The 22150-nt window shown below is 39.5% G+C and overlaps 1 protein-coding gene across 1 annotated transcript in view; it reads left to right on the forward strand.

Moving 5' to 3' along the window:
- The window catches only part of LOC132819566 (interphotoreceptor matrix proteoglycan 1), a 227735-nt gene that overhangs the window by 118071 nt on the left and 87514 nt on the right, over window positions 1–22150 (forward strand). The window contains exon 2 of the mRNA XM_060831135.1: window positions 12914–13141. Within this exon, the coding sequence (XP_060687118.1) occupies window positions 12914–13141 (228 nt within the window). The remainder of the gene's footprint in view (window positions 1–12913; window positions 13142–22150) is intronic.

Raw genomic sequence — 22150 nt, forward strand, 5'->3', positions numbered from 1 at the left:
ATTCGCATCCAACAGCATTTATGGCAGATATAATCCGCAGTAACCCTTAAATTCTCTTTAAACTCCCACATCTGACAAGAAGTATACTCTTGGGCGGCACGGTGGCACAGTGGTTAGCACTGCTGCCTCACAGTGCCTGAGACCCGGGTTCAATTCCCAACTCAGGCGACTGACTGTGTGGAGTTTGCACGTTCTCCCAGTGTCTGCGTGGGTTTCCTCCGGGTGCTCCGGTTTCCTCCCACAGTCCAAAGATGTGCGGGTCAGGTGAATTGGCCATGCTAAATTGCCCATATAATGTTAGATAAAGGGTAAATGTAGGGGTAGGGGAATGGGTGGGTTGCACTTCGGCGGGTTGGTGTGGACTTGTTGGGCTGAAGGGCCTGTTTCCACACTAAGTAATCTAATCTAATCTAAAGTACATCTCACTGCAAAGGCCATTTTTGCTCCTTCACAATCTACAGACCCAGAAAATTACACCATCTTATTCCTCTACAACCACTGCCCCAGGTTAAATTAATATGGCTTATATGTTAAGTTTATAGTTGTGACCTGATAGAGCATATCAACCAACTTTTGCAGAACCCATTTAACGTTCACACAGCTTTTGCTTTCATTTTGCTCCAAAGTTGACATGCTCATTGCAAAGTAACATGTTGGAAACTGAGGTAAAAACAAGTACTGCAGTTGCTGGAAACCAGAGTCTAGATTAGAGTGGTGCTGGAAAAGCACAACAGGTCAGGCAGCATCCAAGGAGCAGGAAAATTGAGGTTTCATGCTAAAGCCCTTCATCAGGAATAGAAGCTCTATTCCTGATGAAGGGCTTTTGCCGAAATGATAAGTGGTCAGAATTTCCTTTTCTGTTGAATGATCACTTTCCAATAATGTTGAAAAGAATGTTAAAGAAAGTCAGGTGAGGGCAGAATCAGGTTGAGTTGTATTGTCCACCCTCTTTATGGAAAAAGAAGCAGCCAACTCAGAGTTGCATGAGAAAAATGATCACTTAGTACCTTAGATATAGTAGACACCAGAGAAGCCTACCAGACAGAAATTTGAAGCAAATCATTTTAAAAAGCAATAGACATGTGAATAAAAAGATGATATTGTATTTTTTCATAATTATTTAAAGAGTCAACACACTACTTGAGGGGAGGAAGAAAAAATATAACAGAACCCTTTATAAGACTCAGCCAATTTCCTTGCAACTCTTTGACCTTCAACCTTCTTGCTGATCTGGGATGGATCAGCAATTGTCCAAATGCAAGTCTTTGTCCTTTTTTTCCATACGTTATGATTCAGCTGAAGCATTTCTACTTGCTCTTATTTCTCTTGATGACTTTTAGTGATTATCCCAATTATCATTGCTTTGTGATCTGTTGTTTAAAATAAAGGTATGGTGACTTTATTATGGCTAACCAACATTGTATGCAATAGTCCTGATGGGGACCAGACCAGGTCTCTGAAGAAACTTATTGCTGTAAAAAGTGTTAGGATTTGAAAGGATTCAGTCTCAGTTGTGCTCACAATGGCTTATGGTGATATTATGCAGACTTGGGCAGGAGAACAATTCTGGATCTCCTAAAAAATGGATGTATCAAGTCTAAAGATGTGCAGGTTAGGTGGATTGGCCCAAGTGCCCATAGTATCCCATAGTATCCAGGAATATGCAGGTTAAGTGAATTAGCCATGGGAAATATGGAGTGACAGGAATAGGATGGGTGATGGGTTTAGTTGGGATGCTCCTCAGAGGGTCTGGGTTAACTTGATGGGCCAAATGGCCTGCTTCTACACTGTAGGGAGTCTATGATTCTATGAGTGTGGTGCTGGAAAAGCACAGCAGGTCATGCAGCATCTGAGGAGCAGGGGCGTCGACGATTCGGGCATAATCCCTTCATCAGGAATGGCTTTCCTGATGAGGTGCTTATTCCCGAAACATCGACTCTCCTGATCCTTGCATACTGCCTGATGGGCTGTGCTTTTCCAGTGCCACACTTTTTGACTCTGACCTCCAGCATCTGCAGTCCTCACTTTCTCCTATGATTCTATCAAATAAGACTCCCTTAGTTTTAACAACAATATGTATTATAGCAATGTAACGTGAACATGATGGCTATTGGTCAATAAACTACATCTTGTTTAAGGCAAGATCCCCTTACTGCAATTGACTGTGTTTTTTCTCCACCACACCAGAACAGGCAACCCTTCAGATTCAAACCTTAAAAGAAGGATGGTGGCAGAAAATCCACGTGATATATCTTCCATCACGTGGCATGGTGGCTCAGTGGTTAGCATTACTGCCTCACAGCACCAGGGACGTGGGTTCAATTCCTATCTCGGGTGGCTGTCTGTGTGGAGTTTGCACATTCTCCTCGTGGCTGCGTGAGTTTCCTCCCAAAATCCAAACGAAGTGCCAGTTAGGTAAAGTGGTCATGCTAAATTGCCCATATTGTTAGGTGCATTAATCAGGGGTAAATATAGGTGAGGGGAATACACCTGGTGGGTTACTCTTCAAAGAGTCGGTGTAGACTTGTTAGGCCCGTTTCCCTACTGTATGGAAGCTAATCTAATGCCAGAGACGATGAGCCATCATATAGTGAGAAATGATACAGATTTATTTTGACTGCCCATGTAATATGATGAACAGTGGCACGGATTCGAGTGAGCTTTAAAGTAATCTCCAGACATAGCTTTAAGAAGGCTAGTTGTCCGGACAGTCTGCAGTTGGGAAAGCTGCATATTCAAAAACAACTGCAGAAGAGTAACTGATGGTAAGATTCAACAAGCCAAAATCCAAAAACAATCGAAAAATGCATTTCAGACTTGGTATGAGACAGTGTGAATGAGATCATATATGGAAATAGTCATACTTGTCACACTTCAAACAGATTACATAGATGCTGAATAACAATAGAGGCAGACCTGAGACAAGGTTCAGTTGGTGAGCAAACAAACACCAGTGGCTGTGTGAGTAAAGTTCAAATCCCTGGTGGACAAGAAGAAAAATATGTAAAAATATAGGCTGAGAAAACTATAAGAAAGTTCTTACAGCGCAAAATGAGCACTGCCACCACTGCATGTGACTACCATGAGGCATGGCTACAGTAAGGGAAATTAAGAGTCACAGAAGTAAATTAAAAAGAAGGTTGCAGCAGCAAGAACATCACAAAGTCCCAACTAAAATAATTACGGGACACTTTAGAAGCTGAGGCAGGCAAAAGCTAACAGAAAAGAAGGTAAGAAGAATACTGAGGCTACAGAGGAAAGTTAGAGATCAGTTATTTATACCTTAGCCAAAGCAGGACAAACTCGTTAAGAACATAGTTAAAAATCACACAACACCAGGTTACAGTCCAACAGGTTTAATTGGAAGCACACTAGCTTTTGGAGTGACACTCCTTCATTGAAGCTTCGCTCCGAAAGCTAGTGTGCTTCTAATTAAACCTGTTGGACTATAACCTGGTGTTGTGAGATTTTTAACTTTGTACACCCCAGTCCAAAACCGGCATCTCCAAGTTAAGAACATAGGCAGTGAGACTCATCCAGGGTGAAAAAACAACTAGAAATCAACAGCATCATCCACTGCACTGCAGACAACACAAATCAACTGGTGAAATACATTAAAGAGAATAAGATCCATCCTTTTGAATTATAAAAAAAACCATAATTCATTTGGTAAATCCTGGAAATTTTAGAGTTGGGACAAATAGAATATAAATTGCACACTTCAGAAAACGTGGTTGTTAAGATACAGAATTGTTTCCAAACTAGATACTAAATCAGAATCTGAACGAGCAAACGCACTCAGGTTAGATGGGCTTCAGATTGGTTTCACAGGGCAGTGCAACATCGAGGGCCAAACGGCCTGTACTGCACTGTAACTTTTATGTTCACTTTTAGAGTTTAGAATCTATACAGTGTGGAAAATGGCCATTTGGCCCAATAACCCTCTAAAGAGTAACCCACCCAGACCCATTCCCCCGTATTTACTCCTTACTAATGCATCTAGCCTATACATCCCTGAACACTATGGGCAATTTAGCATGGCCAATTCACCTAACCTGCACATCTTTGGATAATGGGAGGAAACCCATATAGACACAGGGAGAATGTGCAAACTCCAAGCAGACAGTTACCCAAGGTTGGAATTAAACCCATGTCCCTGGTGCTGTGAAGCAGCAGTGCTAACTACTGAGCTACTATGCCACCCTGTATTCAAGTGGAACAAAACTGATGATTTGTCATTAAACTATACGTACAAGAAGAATAGGTACTTTTGAAGAAGTTTTTCAAACTTTGACAATTATTTTAACCGTAGGATTAATATTTTTTCTGAAAGAGCAAGACTTAACAGAAGAGTTGAGCATTCAGTGAAATTTGTTAATAACCCGTAATGATAATGGAAAAATGTGACTTATGGAGCCTTGAAATCAGAATTTATAAGAGACAAAATTAGCAACTAATGGTTGTTATTGTCAGATTTATTATAGAAGATCTGACTAACATCCTATACGCCATCTCTCCACAGTGTTTCTCCACTATTAAATCCTTATTTATTTATGTAATTACATAGAGGTCCAGAAGCATCATAGTTCAACCCTACAAGAGAAGAGCAACCTTATCACAGGAAATCAGATTACTTGATGCTGGACTTGTTATTTTCCACTGCTCTCACTGCGTTTTCGCTGTCTCAGTGCCACTTTTATCTCTACTGCTGGTCTCGCAGTTCCCCATTGCACACCCCCCTCCCCCACTTTGTTCTCACCATCAACATGCTGCTTTTATTCCCAATGCCAATCTTGCTTTTCCTGCTACTGCCCAGCTGTATTCTTGCTACTTCTGCACTATATTATAAAGAATAAAGTTTTACTCACATGGATTGAAGATAAGCTGCATATGCCACCATGCAAAGTGGGAATATAAATGTTTCAGGATGCATTCAAAAAGAAATTGCCTAGCTCAAAGGTCCAGGATGCTTGCAAAAACAGAAAATGGCCTGGTTCAGTGGTCTAGGATTTCATAAAAAGGTTCCTGTTTCAACAGGGCACCCATCCTCTGTGAAGGAAATTGGGGTAATTGAATGTCCTCCAGACAGACTCTGCAATGAGCAATTGCTTGGTTCAGCAAGAAATATGTCCTCTGCAAAGGAAATTCATGAGATTGAAGTTCCCATAGATGAGGTAATAGAGCAGATGTCTTTTCAGCAGGAAAGCTTAAAGTTGACAGGAACTTTACAGTCTTCTTACTGTCATGAATTGAATCAAGATCAACAGCCTTCAAACCAAAGACTTATCTATTTTCCAAAGTGCTTTTCAGTAAAGCAGCAAAACCATTGGATCACTTGTAAAGCCAAACACATGGATAGAGATTGAGTAGTGGTAAATTTAGTGGTGGTAGTAGTATATATCAATATAGTCGAGTAAAAATTGAGGTCTGCAGATGCTGGAGATCAGAGCTGAAAATGTGTTGCTGGTTAAAGCACAGCAGGTTAGTCAGCATCCAAGGAACAGGAAATTCGACGTTTGGGCTCTGGCCCGAAACGTCGAATTTCCTGTTCCTTGGATGCTGCCTAACCTGCTGTGCTTTAACCAGCAACACATTTTCAGCAGTATATATCAATATATAAGGATTAATAATGGATAAACACTTGAGGAGAGATAGTGTAAAAGATGTTAGACACTTAAGGGGTTAATGCTGAGGAGTGCACAACGTGATGATGTCATATGGACTTGGATAGGAGAACGGCTTTGAATCTCAAAGAACATCTCCTTCATAGGCATGTAACAATGTCTATCATACTAATTTTGCTTGTATCCGATTGCTGTTGGAGAATAAACTACATCTCAGAATCCTAGAAGCTGAACAATTTGGAGAGAGGCCATTCAGCCCAGTGGGTCCGCACTGACCTGCCAAACAGCATCCGATCCAAAGCCACACAAACTCAAACCCATCACCCTATCCCAGAATCCCACATTTACCTGGCGCATCCATCTAATCTGCACATTTTTGAGAAAACTGGAGCAACCGGTGGAAACCCAAAGAGAGACGGGAGAATGTGTAAACTCTATACAGACAGTAATCCAAGGCTGGAATCAAACCTAGGTCTCTGGTGTTCGGAGGTAGCAGTGCCAAGCACTGAGCCACTGTGCCACCAATTTTGTTTAAGACAACAGCCTCTTCTCATTAGACTACCAAGTGGTTTTCCTCTACCACTTAGATGAAACAGGACCTTTAGTTCTCAAATTAGAGAATGATGGCTGACATTTTTCACAAAGGTGACAGTGGTGCAGTTGCAGCATCGAACACTTGTTATTGACGTGTGAGTATCAGTACTCTATCCTTCTAAACGTATACCCCCAAGATCCCGTTTTCTCTCTTCACTAATGAGGTACAAGTTATTTCTGAATGTAGCAGTCAGCAAATAGATGTTTCGTCTGTAGTTTTTTTTTATTGACCTGTTTTTATAACTTATTAACCAGCATGGATCTAGATTTGATGTCTCTGCCACTTAATATGCAGCTAGAGGTGTGTATGACCACAGTTTGCCTGTTAATTCATATTTACCGCAACTTTATTCTACTCATTAGAGCATAAGATAAATATTGTTGACCATTTGCTTTTCTGGCTTTTGTACTTCTTTTGTGTTTGTTTAACAACAATGAAATCTTGTTTATTTCTTCTCTAAATGAGTAATTGGGATTTCAAATTGTCTCTAATTAACAGCAAAAAGATTTCTAGCCCTTAATTGGACCACAGTGAAATTTAGGGATCTTATTTAAGAACATAATACCATTCCACTGCTATGATTAATTTTCTTGGCCTTCCACACTATTCTAATGGAACTCAAAGAAGCTTGATTAACAGCCTAATTGTTCTGTTATAGAATTTATGTGGCCTCAAAATTGAGTTCAACAACTTTAATTCACAACTACCACCACTATCTTTGCAGACATTAGATAGTGGTAAACCTATTTCTATTTATACCTCCTCTGCATCCACCTTTAGCTATTTAGTTTAACCTATTGCCACCTTCTTTTGCTTTGTACCTTCTTTTGCTCTTGTCATTTACTGACTGCTGCCTTCCACCCGGTCTTTTATCTTCCCTTTATTCCAGGTACTCAACCATTACCATTTTCATAGTGAACAGTTTGTTAGCAACCCATCATGGAGTGGGCAATCTTTCACAAGCTGAAGGATTTTATGGGTCTTCACAAACCTGCTTTAGATTTTTGACTGATTTTTAAAAAGGTTGATCAAAGGATGACAGAGCAATGAAGTAAGGGAAGTAGGTAGTTCATATACTGAATAACACAGATCCTGGGTGTTGGAGGATTGGGTAGTATTCTCATTATAAGGTTTAGACACATCTTAAACACAGTAAGGTTTCCACTTCACCCATTTGTTTTTTTTATTTATTCACTCATGGGACATGGGCGTCACTGGCTGTCCAGTATTTACTGCCCAAACCAGGTTGCCCTTGAGAAGGTTGTGGTGAGTTGCTATCTTGAACCATTGCAGTTCATGTGCTCTAGGTGGACTCACATTACCTATATTGTTGTAATTTTCTTAGTTAAGCTTATAATCTTTTTTCTGTGGTGCAGTAGCAAAACAAAAGCATTTGTCCCTATAACTGAATAATAATTTCATAGGACAAGCAAATGAAAAGTTAAACTAAAGCATATTACTGTTATCTTGAGTCAAAATATTCACTTTCAGTAAACTATGTCACATTTTTACCACAAGATATAACATATATTGCTTCATTTTTTAATATAATGTTGAATGTTTGCTGAGCCTGAGAAATAAATAAAACATTACTAGTAATACCATTAACATGCTTACAGCTTCTGCCCTCAGGTGAATTAAGTGCAAATGAGTCATCTTCCTTCATCACAGATTTGAAGTTTAATGAAAGCAAAAATGTGCTATGAGCAGCAAACATACCTTTGTCTTTGAAAAGGTAAAGCCATTCTAAACAACAAATAATTTACACTTGAACATATTAAAAATGACAGGATCTAAAGTTTTATCCAGCCTGTCCCACATGATTGTGATGTTTTGTGCCTCTAAACAGACAATCCTTACCCACCAATAAATTCGTAGATAGGCAAAAAAGATCTAAGGGATAATATCTGTGGCTGTTCCAGGGGCCAAATGGCTTATGGCCTATCCTCCCATGTTTCATACAGCATCCATGCCGTCCTTGTCCTCTACACATCAATGAAGTCCTTTATATCACCCCATGTTTATTTCAAGCCAACCCATGCCCCCAGTTACCAGTTACACCCTCCATGCCAATTTAGTTTGTATCCACCATAGGTAGACTTCAGGATCCCTGCTGAGACAAATTTTAAAAAGTTTTAGGCATCAATTGATATGTTGAAAAAAGTATGATTTTTAACTATGTTAGAAAAAACTCCCATTGATTAAAAAATTCACTGCATTAAAATATTTACAACAACTTAATTCCTTATGTTTAAAAATTGCATCATAATTTCACATCAAAGACTTTATAACCATTTGGAGCTATCAATTAAACTGTGAACCTTCAGGGACCCTATCGCAATAACGATAGGGTTTAAACCAGAGATGCAGAACAAATACTATAAAATGTGTCAATGAAGTGAAATAGTAAGTAATTAATTTTTTGAAACGATAGACATTTTCTCCAAAATGTTAAATGCCTTCATAGATTAATAGTTCCCTTGGCAGTTTGACATTTCCAATGGAGTTTATGGATTCAATCAGTTTATCCACTTTTAATACACAGCTATGCCTACTTCTAACAAACCCAAAAAATACTTCCCTTCTCCAAAAGGGCACCTTATCTCTTCAAAAGTCTCTCTGAACTTACCAAAAAGATCCATTGCCTTTCCATAAGGACTCTCTGCATCATTAAGTAACTACAATAACTTTAAACATTTTCCAGACAAATGGAAAGCCCACAAACCATGCTTTGGATATCTTATTAGCAATTTAAAAATTGCTCGCTTGTTAGGTCAACACTCATTGCCCACCCCTAATTACCCTTGAGAAGATGGAGGCAAGTGATCTTCTTGAACCATTATATTTCACGTGGTGTCGAAAAGTTATGTTAGGAAAACAGTTCCAGGATTTTGACTCAGCAACAGTGAAGGAATGACAATATTGTTCCTAGTCAGGATGATGTGTTGCTTGGAGGGATAGTTACATTTGGTGATGCATCTTCTGCCCTTATTCTATTCAATGATTGAGATTGTGGTTTGGAAGGTTGCTGCTGAAGAAGTCTTGATGAGATGCTACAGTATATCTTTTAGATGCACACATTGCCACCACTGTGTGTTAGTATTGGGGAAGTAAATGTTTAAAGTGGTGGATGGGATGATGATCAAATGAGTTGCTCTACCCTGAGTAGTGTCAACCTTCTTGAATTTTGTTGGAACTGCGCTCATCCAGGCAAGTGGACAATATACCTTCACACTCCTGACTTGAGCTTTACCAATGGTAGATAAGCTTTGGAGAGTCAGGAGTTGATTTATTTATTGCAGACTTTCAGCACCTGAACTGCCCCGTAGCTACATTATTTAAATTGCTCATCCAGTTCAGTTTCTGCTAAATGCTAACTCCCAAAACATTGGTAGTGGAGGAATTCAGAAATGGTAATGACTTCTAATGTTTAAAAGAAATGTTTAGATTCTTTCCTTTTGGAAATGGTGACTGTCCAGTATTTACATGGTGCTACTGTCACTTGTCATTCATCAGCCCAAGCCTGGATGTTGGCCAGATATTGTTATATGGACATGGACTACTTCAATATCTGAGGAGTTGTGTATGGTGCTGAATATTGTGAAATCATGAGTGAACATCCCCACTCCTGACTTTATAATAAAAGGATAGATCATTAATGCAGAAGGTAAAGATTGCTGAGCCTAAGACACTACCCTGAGGAAATCCAGCAGTGATATTCCAGGAGTGAGATGATGCATCATCAACTACCACAACCATCTTCCTGCTAGGTATGACTCCAACTAGTGAGGTGGTTTTCATCCCAGTCCCTATTGACTCAAGTTCCACTAAGGTTCTTTGATACTACATTCAGTGCCAAAAGCAGTCACTCTCACCTCACCTTATGAGGTCAGCATTTTTGTCCCTGTTTGGACCAAAGATATAATGAGGTCAAGAGTTGTCCTAATGGAACTCAAACTGATCATCAGTGACCAGGTTACTTTTGAGTAAGTATCACTTGATTGCACTGTTGACATCTCCTTGTTGTTGTTAATTGAGAGTAGATAGATGAGGGGGTAATTAGCAAGGGGCAATTGGATTTGTCCTGCTTTTTGTGGACAGGGCATACCTTAATCAGCTTTGTTTGGGATATGGATAGTTTTGGAGTAAGTTGCTAGAATGTTTTCAGAGCTTATAGTGTTGACATGATTTAGAGATGCCGGTGTTGGACTGGGGTGTACAAAGTTAAAAATCACACAATACCAGGTTATAGTCCAACAGGTTTAATTGGAAGCACACTAGCATTCGGAGCGACTATCACCTGATGAAGGAGCGTCGCTCCGAAAGCTAGTGTGCTTCCAATTAAACCTGTTGGACTATAACCTGGTGTTGTGTGATTTTTAACTTTATAGTGTTGACAGTATTCATACCCTTCACATGCAGTGAATCAAATTGGCAGAAGGCTGTAATGCTGAGGTCCTCAGGAATAGTGTCACCCACTCAGCATTTCTGGATGAAAATGGCCGCAAAAGCTTCAGTCTTGTCTTTTGCACTGACATACTGCCCACACTTCCTTATTATTAAGAATAGGACCACTCATGAAGCCTCCTCATCCTGATAATTGTTAAATGTCCATTACCATATTTGACTGGATGTGCCAATACTGCAGAGCTTAGATCTGATTCATTGGTTGTGGGAATGTCTATAGCTCTGTTTGACATGTAGGAGTCCTGGGTTCAGGCTTAGAACTTCTGGAAATACAACCTGGCACCATTTTGGTTCAAAGTAAAACATCTTGCTGTTGCAATATCTCAGGATTAAATGTCTGTGCTGATCACCCAACCAGCTGGAATTATCTTTAACTCATGCACTAATAGTGAATATATTCTAATAATTGTCAGTAAAACTACGATTTAGGAGTACCTTTAGTCTAATAATAAGGGATTACAGATTACAACATTGATATATGCAAAAGTTAATATATTAACAATATTCCCTATTTGATTGATGAGCACATTACACTACTTAGACATTACAAAGAAAGAGTATACTCTGTATACTTATGAGACTGATCATTGGTACAGTATATGAAGAACTATCTGAGGAGGAACAAAAATTTAATAATAACTTAATGAGCTTTTACAGAAGTTTCAATATTGTATGTGTTTTTAAAAGTTAAATTTCTATTCCTTTTTGTACAAATTCACCTCTTTGCAGATTATAAAAGTTACACCACAGTCTTCGAGTCATAGAGGGTGTACAGAACTGAAACAGACTGGTCAGACCTAATTGTCCGTGCCAACCAGATATCCTAAATTATCTAGTCCCATTTGCCAGCACTTGACACATATCCCTCTAAACCCTTCCTGTTCATATACCCATTCAAATGTCTTTTAAATATTGTAATTGTACCAGCCTCCACCACTTCCTCTGGCAGCTCATTCCATACATGCACCACCCTCTGCGTGAAAGAGTTTCCCCTCTCACCCTAAACTAAAATTCTGAAAAAAAATTTGATTAATTTAATCAACGATTTTGTGATACCTGTTTGAGGGAAGAAACATGATGGGATATAATTGTGTTTTGGCTGGTCTATTGTTCCTCACCTCACTTTATGATTTATTTTTATTTTATTATTTGGATATTTGGTAGGGGTTATTAAAGCCTGTCATCATAATTTAGAGGACAATTGGGTGTTGTAACACTTTTCAGGGATGGCTCCTTTTTATGACATGACAGATATTTCTAATATGAAACATGTTCTCTTTTGCTTCTTGTAAAGGGTGTATTATATTATTTTTTAGGAACAGTCTATTTATTTTCTTCTCCCTACTATTCCAGTTCAGATTAATTTGAAATCTCATTGAAGGCTCCATAAAATATAATTTATTGCTGTTACTATTCATTCATTGGCTCTTTTTTTCTGATATTCCAAGGATCCATATGGCCTCATTTGAAGTTAGTGAATGGTCACTAGTTCTCTCAATTTGAGACTGAATTTGATGTGGAGGTGCCAATGTTGGACTGGGGTGGGAGGGGGAACAAAGTCTGAAGTCACACAACACCATGTTATAGTCCAACAGGTTTATCTGAAATCACTCAGGCTTTCAAAGCACAGCTGTTCATCAGGTACAGTGAGAGAGCAGGGTACATGTGTGCCTTAATCTCTCACAGCACCTGACAAAGGGGCTGCACTCCAAAAGTCTATGTCATTTCAGATAAACCTGTCCGACTATAACCTGGTGTTGCGTGACTTCAGACTGAGGCGGAGTTTGGTCAACTCTATTTTTGTCATCATTGGTTATGATAGATCTCCCCCACACATTAATTGCTAGTTTGAATTGCACAGTATTTCATTTTTTATTATATTAGACTGAAATGCAACTTAGATTGTCATTTGATATGACTTTCCTGAGAATTTACTGGCCAAGTTGTTCTGATCTGAATCTGTTGTCTGACAGAGTGATGGAAGCTAATTCACTAGCTCCTATAAAAGGGAATATACACTTGTAAAGAAAGCATTTCCAAGGATGAGAAGTAGAATTAATCGTTTTACCTAGGAAAGAGCTGGTACAAGAATGATGGGCTTATTAGCTTCCGTCGGTCATAAACGATTTTATGATTCAGTTAGCTGAAATTTATAACCAGTAAAAAAAAAGACAGCTTTGTAGTAAGAAAATAATTATAGTAATTATGTTTTATATTGTGTTTGCAGATGGTGTTGCAATAGAGAATACTCGAGAGAGGGAAAGTAATATTGCATCTGCAGAGTCTCTGAATGCAACAAACAACCGACAATCCTCAACCATTGGAAGGATAGTCAACTGGACTGCCAAGTACCGGGCCAAAAGGTCAACCTTTTTCCCAAATGGAGTTAAAGTTTGCACCACAGAATCAATGCGGCAGATCATGGCCAGTCACCTTGCATATTACAAGTTAAAGGGTAAGAAATGCATTTCATGTTTAACAATTTGAAGTTAGGTCTCTCATGTGCAAATATGTATATGGTGAAAAAGTTCTCTAGCACTTACTTCACTTTACAAATCAGCATCAATGACTGGCACCAATTTAAAAAACAGTATCCTCTACTCACTCTGTTTGTTCTGAACACAAATCTTTATCAAGCAGCCCTTTTCCATAAAGAAAGTCAAAGTTATGGAAACAGACTCTTCAGTCCAACTTGTCCATGCTGACCAGATATTTTTAATTAATCTAGTCCCATTTGCCAGCACTTGGCCCATATCTTTCTAAACCCTTCCTATTCATGTACCCATCCAGGTGCTTTTTAAATGTGGAAGAATGTGGTGCTGGAAACATACAGCCGGTCAGGCAGCATCCAAGGAGCAGGAGAGTTGACATTTTGAGCAGACGTTCTTCATCATCGTTCCTGATGAAGAGCTTATGCTCACATGTCAACTCTCCTGCTCCTCAGATGCTGCCTGACTGGCGATTCTGATCCCCAGCATCTGCAGTCCTCATTTCTCCTAGCCTTTCAAATGTTGTAATTGTACCAGCTTCCATCACTTCCTCTGATAGCTTATTCCACATGTGCACCACCCTCTGCATGAAAAAGTTGCCCCTTAGGTCCATTTTTCTTTCCCCTTTCACCTTAAACCTATGCCTTATAGTTTCTCCCACCATGGGAAAAAGACTTTGGCTATTCACCCTATCCATGCCTCTCATCATCTGATAAAACTCTATAAGATCACCCCTCAGCCTCCAATAATATAGGGAACATAACCCCAGCCTATTCAGCCTCTCCCTGTAGGTCAAATCCTCCAACCCTGGCAACATCCCTTGAAATGGTGCAGAAAGGATTTACAAGTTAAACCACATCCTTCCTATAGCAGGGAGACCAGAATTAAACCCAGCATTCCAAAAGTAGCCAAATGAATGTCCTGCACAGCCACAACATGTCCTTCCAACTCCTATATTCAATACACTGACCAAAAAGGTAAGCGTACCAAATGCCTTGTTCACTACCCTGTCCAACTATGATCCCACCTTCAAGGAACTATGAATTTTGTATCCAAATAGCTAGTTCTCCCTGGATTCTAGATGATCTAATCTTGCTAAATAATCTACCACATGGAATCTTGTCAAACACATCCAAATAGCTAGCTTTTTCTGGATTCCATGTGACCTAACCTTGCTAACCAGTCTACCATGTGGAACCTTGTTGAATGCTTTGCTCAAGGTGTTTGTGTTGGATGTGAGGCAGTATGACCAAAGATCTCAACACCTAAACTTGGGCTGGTGTTGACAGTTTCAGCTAATCCAGAGATACAAGTTCAGCATTTCAGAGACTGCAAAATTTACTTACTAGGCAAAGGAAGGGAAGCTGTGATGTCAAAAACTGAAGACTAAAATATTCAGTTGCAAATAAAACTTTGCATAAACAATGAGTAATGATTTTATACTAAGACAGTAATAATACTTTGAGAACTGTGTATTAGAGCTGGCATTTCACACAGGAGCCACGGCAGTAGTTAACATTCATTAATTGCCGTCTGGAAGTAAAATCTCTTTAGTGCAAAAGCACAACGTATGGTGAACAATGATAGTGTAAAGTTACCAAACATTTAGGCACTGCTATCTCTGAGGTGAGCATTGACACCAAGTTTCCAATCAAGACAACCAACTTGAATGGACAAATTCATCTCTCAGTAGTGTAGGAATTGTGACAAATGCCATGACATGTGCAGACTGATTCTTGCTACGCTCAGTCAACACGGGCGGCACAGTGGTTAGCACTGCTGCCTCACAGCACCAGAGACCTGGGTTCAATTCCTGCCTCAGGTGACTGTGCAAACTCCACACAGTCATTCTTCCGGTGTCTGCGTGGGTTTCCTGTGGGTACTCTGGTTTCCTCCCACAGTCCAAAAATGTGCAGATTAGGTGAAGGGGTAAATGCAGGGGAATGGTTCAGGGTGGGTTGCGCTTTGGCAGGTCAGTGTGGATTTGTTGGGCTGAAGGGCCTGTTTCCACTCTAACTAATCTAATCTAAACAAAGTTAGTTCAATATTATAAGGGGATACGTAATCCCTACTGATACAGGCCAAAAAGTCTCCTTCTGTATTCTGAGATTTAGTTAGTTTAACCCACTACCTCAAACCAATATGCTTTGCAAAAACTTCATTTCTAAAACGTATGATATTCCAACAATCTTTTGACCAAACAGAAGCCTAGGTACCTTGTGAGCCTCAGAAATAAACACCTAAGAGACAAATTTAACTTAATTGCAACATTGCTTAAGCCCAAAATTCCTTAGTAAATGAAACATACAGTTTCATGTTCACCACTGTACTGACAAACAAAAAATATGCTGATGAATATAATGGGAACTGGATTGAACAGACCCTATCCCTCCAAAAAAAGGAACGTTACATGCAGTGTGTGTGTAATTATTCCATACTTACTCAGTATGATGCAGGCAGCACTGCAACTTCGTTTCTTGGTCACTATAACTGACACATAACTATCAACTAATCTGATACAGATACTGCTCAATTCATTACATTCCCATTACTGAACCGTAGACAGGTAATCAGGATTGAAAACTAGCACTATAGCTATGACATCCTCATTCACCTATCACCATCGCAAACCTTACAAAAAATGTCATACCTTGTAGACTACTTAACTACAGTAAGCCTATCAACGAAACAAATTGCACTGATACAAGCAGAATGTTTCATGTCTGGTGGTCTGTTATGGGGACAGTATGATAGGGTGACAGGATTCTTGATGCCACCACTAGTTTTCTAGCAATTCCTTTACTGTTACCTGTGACTCATTTAGCTTAGATTGCTGTCACCCATACCAAAAGATGCACCTAAAGCAGGGCCTTCTCTGGCCCAGGTTGCTTATGACTGTCCTCCATCTTAAATTCCTACTGAAAGACAGCAGCCTTCTACTAGCCATAATGTAAACACTATGCAGGAGCCCCTGGACTGAGTAAGGTACATGGAAGACAGGCACTAAGAAATTTAAGAGTGTGATTACTTTTGGAATGTTTACTTTGTGTTCTCTTTTACTTTCATATGGTAGTCAAAGGGACAATGTGATATCATTGATGGAAGAACAGTAAGATTTGATGCTGTGGTGAATGGGAAATTTAGGTTGAGTTTGTTGTCATCATACTTGGAAGATTTCTGCATAGATAGCCTGATTTCAATTCAACTGTCTAAATTGCTCCACCTTCTCTTCCTCCTTCTCCCTTGGAGAAAATGAGGACTGCAGATGCTAGAGATCAGATCAAGACTGTGGTGCTGGAAAAGCACAGCAGGCCAGGCAGCATCAGAAGCAGGAGAGTCAACATTTTGGGCATAAACCCAATGTTGTTTCCTGATAACGGCATTTCGAAAACATATGATATTCCAACAATCTTTTGACTAAACAGAAATCTAGATATCTTGTGAGCCTCAGAAATAAACACCTAAGAGACAAATTTAACTTAATTGCAACATTACTTAACCCCAAAATTCCTTGGTAAATGTTTCCAACACCACACTCTGTTCTCCCTTGTGCTTGCTCCTCCTCTTCTGCTCAATGATAACTATGTTGTATTTTGATACTTGCTATTCTGAGTATTACAGGGCTCGCCCAGAGGGGATCAGGTCGCAGAAGTGTTACTACAGCATGGTACCAGTCTGCTTTTTCACTTCTTGTATAGCTTCCATTGCATGCATGTTGCCCATATGTGCGTGTGTATTTTACTCGTTAGAATCGTGAGGCATATCATCAGCAGGTGCCTCTCATGTTTGTCATAGTTGCTTAAATGAAGTTGGTGCTATGGAGTCCACAAGGTTATGACTAGTGTTAGAATATTAGTGACTGATTCTCTGCACTTGGTAGCTGTTAAGGGACAGGAATCCTTTTTATTCACAGTTAACTTGTGGTACCCACAGAGTAATGTGCACATAATCAATAGCATCCTACACTAGGGGATCCCTGCAATCCTCCTAAAAATAGCATTTGTCATTCCACAGCCACTGTTTGGCAAAAGACAATGAAATAAAAAGTCCCAGTAACTTATCTGATGTAATAATGGATAGAAATTTCTGATATATTTCATAAATATCTCCAGCTCTATCTTAAAAGGAGACAGACCCATAAACATTTTTGCTGCAGTTAGCTTCAAAGTCACGAAACAATATCATTCTTGCCCTGATCTAGAGTTGTAATTGTTGCTCCATCAGTGAAGATACTTTTAAAAAAGTATGGACTTCTCACATACTATTCCTTGGCTGATCTTCAGATATGAGATCTGAACACTTTGCACAAATATGGCCTCCTACTTTCTCCCCTGCTCCTTCTTCCACTTCAAGCAGCTTGATTGATTCTACATCGCCTCAATTTCTGCACTTCAGCATTTACAGTTACAACTAGTAAAGTCAATCAGAAACAAACTGAAAATAATTGATAATCTTTTTAAGTAGCATTGTTGGAGGAGGTGGAGGAGTCAAATCTATTTGACATACCACTTGATGCCATAAGCCACCTACCTTGCATCCTTCTGGCAGATACTCATTGCTCCATTCTAAATACTCACCAACACAGTATTCATCAAAACTTACAGTTCACATGGCTGTTTGGAAAGTGAATCTATTCAAGTACCTCTGCAGTATCCATAATGTTCTTCAACAAAACAAGGTACAACTCCATGAATGTCCAAATATACTGTGATGATCAAAATATTCTGCATCTTAATGCCAAGACTCAATTAGGCCTTTTTTTACTGGCAGAGAATTATTCGATAAATCAGGAACTTCCAAAGTCACAGAAAGTTGGACATTTGGTTTCCTGGGAAGAAGAATTACCTGCTTAAAACTGGTTTGTAGCAAGATAATTTCATACCCATCAGAAAAAAACAACCAGGCATATTTAAGAGATTGGCTCACTGTCAAAACAGATATTTGGTTATCCTCAACTAATTCTTTTTTGATTTTCCAACTACACTGACTGGTGTTTTACAATGTGCCCCGGATAGAGATGGCAATGTAAAGTAATTTTGTTTGGTGCCCAGGCACAATAAGAATAGAGGTCACAATATTACACAAAGGAACAAATTGATCAATTCAGCAATTAATTTCATTGTCAACTCCCAACAGTCGCAAAACATCTTAGTACTTGCATGGTTTTGCTGAGCCTCTAATCTGTAGAAACCAGCTTCTTCAGACATCGCTTTTCCTTCTTCCACATTCTTGGCAATAGGCTTTTCTTGTATTTGTCTCCACTTAGTTGTTGACATGATTCACTGTATCATATCTGAATTACTCACAAATTTATGTTGTGCTTCAGGGTCCATTGTTAGTTTTCAATGTTGTGGTTGACTAACTTGCTGTACTTGAAGTTCACACATGTGGAATTATGCCAACATACACATATGTATCAAGAATGGAAAAGTCTTGAGGAATAGGAATGCTATTATGTGATATCTCATGAACAGTATATCAGTAGACCCTGACACTGATGAGAAGACACATACTCAGGATATCATCACTGTAACATAGTATGTGAACCAAGGATGTAAAGATCCCATGCTGTAATTTACCTCTGATCTTTGAAGTCTGACACGATCCTGGAAACATGATCCTCAAGCTATAACCAAATGGTTTAATTTTAGTCCAGGTGCATACAGAGCCATAAAGTCAAACAGCATCAGAAACAGGTCCTTTAGCCCACCATGCCTGTGTTGACCAACAAACACCATACTGTACTAATCCCAGCATTGCTAGCAGAAGCAGTAATGCAACATTTGGAACATACTGCCCTCCCTACAATCCAATCCAGACTCTGGATCAAGTATGTAGATGATGCCTTTGTCATCATTAAATGGACACAACCGGAAGAAACTCTCCACCACATCAATAACATCCTCACTGGAAAAAAGTTCGAGAAAGAAGAAGTGGAGAACAGCAGGCTCCCCTTCCTGGATGTTCTAGTGGAATGCACACCTACCGGTGAATTCCGGACAGTGTGTACAGGAAGAACACCCATAGAGACCAGACACTGAACTATCAAATCAACCTCTCCAGCACCCATAAATGAAGCAGCATTAAGACACTGTTTAAATGAACAATGATACACTGCAGCAATCCAGAATGCCAGAAGGAAGAACAGGAACACTTATTCAAGGAATTTAATTGGAATGGATACCTCAAGAGCACTATTCTCAGGTAGATAAGCCATAAGCCTAAGGAAGAAAACACTACATGGCCAGACACAACACTGATCATATCATACATCATATCAGAAATTACTACCTGACTACTTAGACCCCTAGGAATTATAGTGGCCTTCAAACCTTTCACCAGATCCTCACAAAAGTTAAAGATCAGCCACTCACATCCAATAGGACAAACATAATCCACAAGATACCCTGCAAGGACTGTGAAAAACACTACACAGGACAAACAGGAAGAACACTGACCATACGAGTGCATGAACATCAGCTTGCCACTGACAGACACGACCAGTACTCTCTCATTTATTACAGACAGATAATGAGAGACACAAATTCGACTGGAACAATGTAACCATCCTAACACAGGCAAAACAGAGACACATGAGTCATTTCCTTGAAGCCTGGTACTCCAACTAGAACTCAATCAAAAAGCACATTGAACCCCCATATACAACCACTTAGATACAGAACCAGAAGTACCAGAAAACAGAGACACATAAGTACCAAGTGTGACAGACCACCAATGCTTCACCAGAGGAGCACGGATGGTGTCACCTAGTGTGCTGACAAAATGTCTGCAGAAAAAAAAAATCAGCTCGGCGAACAAATCTATGACTTCACCCACAACCCGAGTTACAAATCTTTTCAAAGGTTCTATACTAATCCCATTTATCTGCTCTTTGTCCATTGCCTATTGTGCCCTGATAATTTCATTGCTTGTCCAAATACTTTTTAAAAGTTACAAGTGTACTTATCTCCACTATCCCATCAAGTAGCACATTCCATATTTCTACCACAGCCTCCTATGCTCAGGGAAAGTGACCCCAGCTTATACAGTCTCTCTTCATATCCAAGATTTTTCATCCAGGCAACATCTTGGTGAACCTTCTCTGCTCCCTCTCCAATGAAATCACATCCTTCCACTCGTCTGGTTACCAGAACTGCACACATTAGTGCATCTATGGTCTAATTAATATTTTGTAAAGTTGCAATGACACTTCCCTGCTTTTATATTCTGTTCTCAGCTAAATAGGCAAGCATTCATATGCCTTTTCCACCACCCTGTCTACCTGTGCTGACACCTTCAGGGATCTATGGAGTTATACACAAATATCCCTCACTAATCCCAAGGGACCCATCATTCATTGTATAAATCTTTTCCTTATTCAACATCCCAAATTGTATCGCCTCCCACTTATCAGGATTAAATCCATCTGCCATTGTTCTGCCCGATTTACCAGCTGAATAGTATCAAACTGCAATCTGGGACCATCCTTCTCACTATCAACAACACCAGTAATTTTCATATTATCTGCAAACTTACTAATGATATCATCTGCAAACTTACTAATGATATCATCTGCAAACTTACTAATGATATCATCTGCATTCATATCCAAGTCATTAATGTACATAAGAAACAGCAAGGATCCCAGCACCAATCACTGTAATGTAGCACTAGTCACCAATCACAAAGACACCCCTCCATCATCGCCCTTTTCGTCCTACTAGCAAGCCAATTTTGGATCCAGTTCACAACGTGTCTTCGACCCCATGGGCTGTTGCCTTTTAGATGAGCCTTCTGTGGGAGAACTCGTCAAAAGCCTTACTGAAGTCCATGTAAACCACATCAACTGCATTACTTCATCAATATATTTAGTCACCTTTTCAAAAAAACCCAATTAAATTAGTCAGGATCTCCCACCAACAAATCCATGCTAACAATCCATGATCAATTCTTGCCTTTCCAAGTGTTGATTAATTCTGTCCCTCAGAACTCTTTCCAATAATTTCACAGCCACTGACATCAGACTAACTTGTCTGTAATTACATGGCCTAGATGTGCTGCCCTTCTTGAATAAAGAAACCACATTAGCTATCCAGCAGTGGCCAGTGGAATAGTACATATCTCCACAGGGGCCCCATTAATCTCCTTCCTTGCCTCTCATAGCAGCCTGGGATAATGTCATCAGAGCCTGAGAATTTATGCACCTTTATGCTTGCTAAAACGTCTAATAGTTGCTCCTTATTAATCTTAACATACTCAGATCTCAACCGAAACCTCCAACAACAATATCTTTCTCCTTTATGATTACTGAAGAGAAATAATCATGTAAGGCCTCACTCATATCCTCTGGCTCCACCACAGATTAGCCGTTTGGCCTGTAGTGGGCCCCACTCTTTCCCTAGTAATCCTCTTGCTCTTAATATACTTATAAAATGCCTTGGGATTTTCCTTAATCCTCTGTGCCAAAGATATTTCATGGCCCCTCTTTGCCCTCCTAATCTCTTTTTTAGCCATCCCTGCTATACTCTCCACACTCCTGAAGGGTCTGCCTTATTTTTAGTGATCTGCATCTATTCTTCCTTCTTTTTCTTCATCAACTCTCAGTATTTCTTGATATGCAAGGTTCCTTGAACTTGCTGCACTTTCCTTCACTCCTCGAAGAACTTGCTGGCACTGAATTCTCACCATACTATTTTTTTTTAAAAGAGATGCCACTTTCCAAATGTAGACTGTCCCTAGCCTACATTTGCCAGACCTCATTTAATGATATTGAAATTGACCGTCCCCAGTTTAGGTACTTAAATTCTGCATTATTCTTATCCCTTTCCTTTATGAAATTGAAACTTAGAGTAATAGTCATTATCCCCAAAGTGTTCACCCACTTACACTTCAACCACTTGATCTTTTTCATACGATATATTTAACACTGTTTCATATCTAGTGGGAATATTTGCATACTGGCACAAAAAGATCTC

This window comes from Hemiscyllium ocellatum, chromosome 10, assembly GCF_020745735.1.
Source record: "Hemiscyllium ocellatum isolate sHemOce1 chromosome 10, sHemOce1.pat.X.cur, whole genome shotgun sequence".
Lineage (NCBI taxonomy): Eukaryota > Metazoa > Chordata > Chondrichthyes > Orectolobiformes > Hemiscylliidae > Hemiscyllium > Hemiscyllium ocellatum.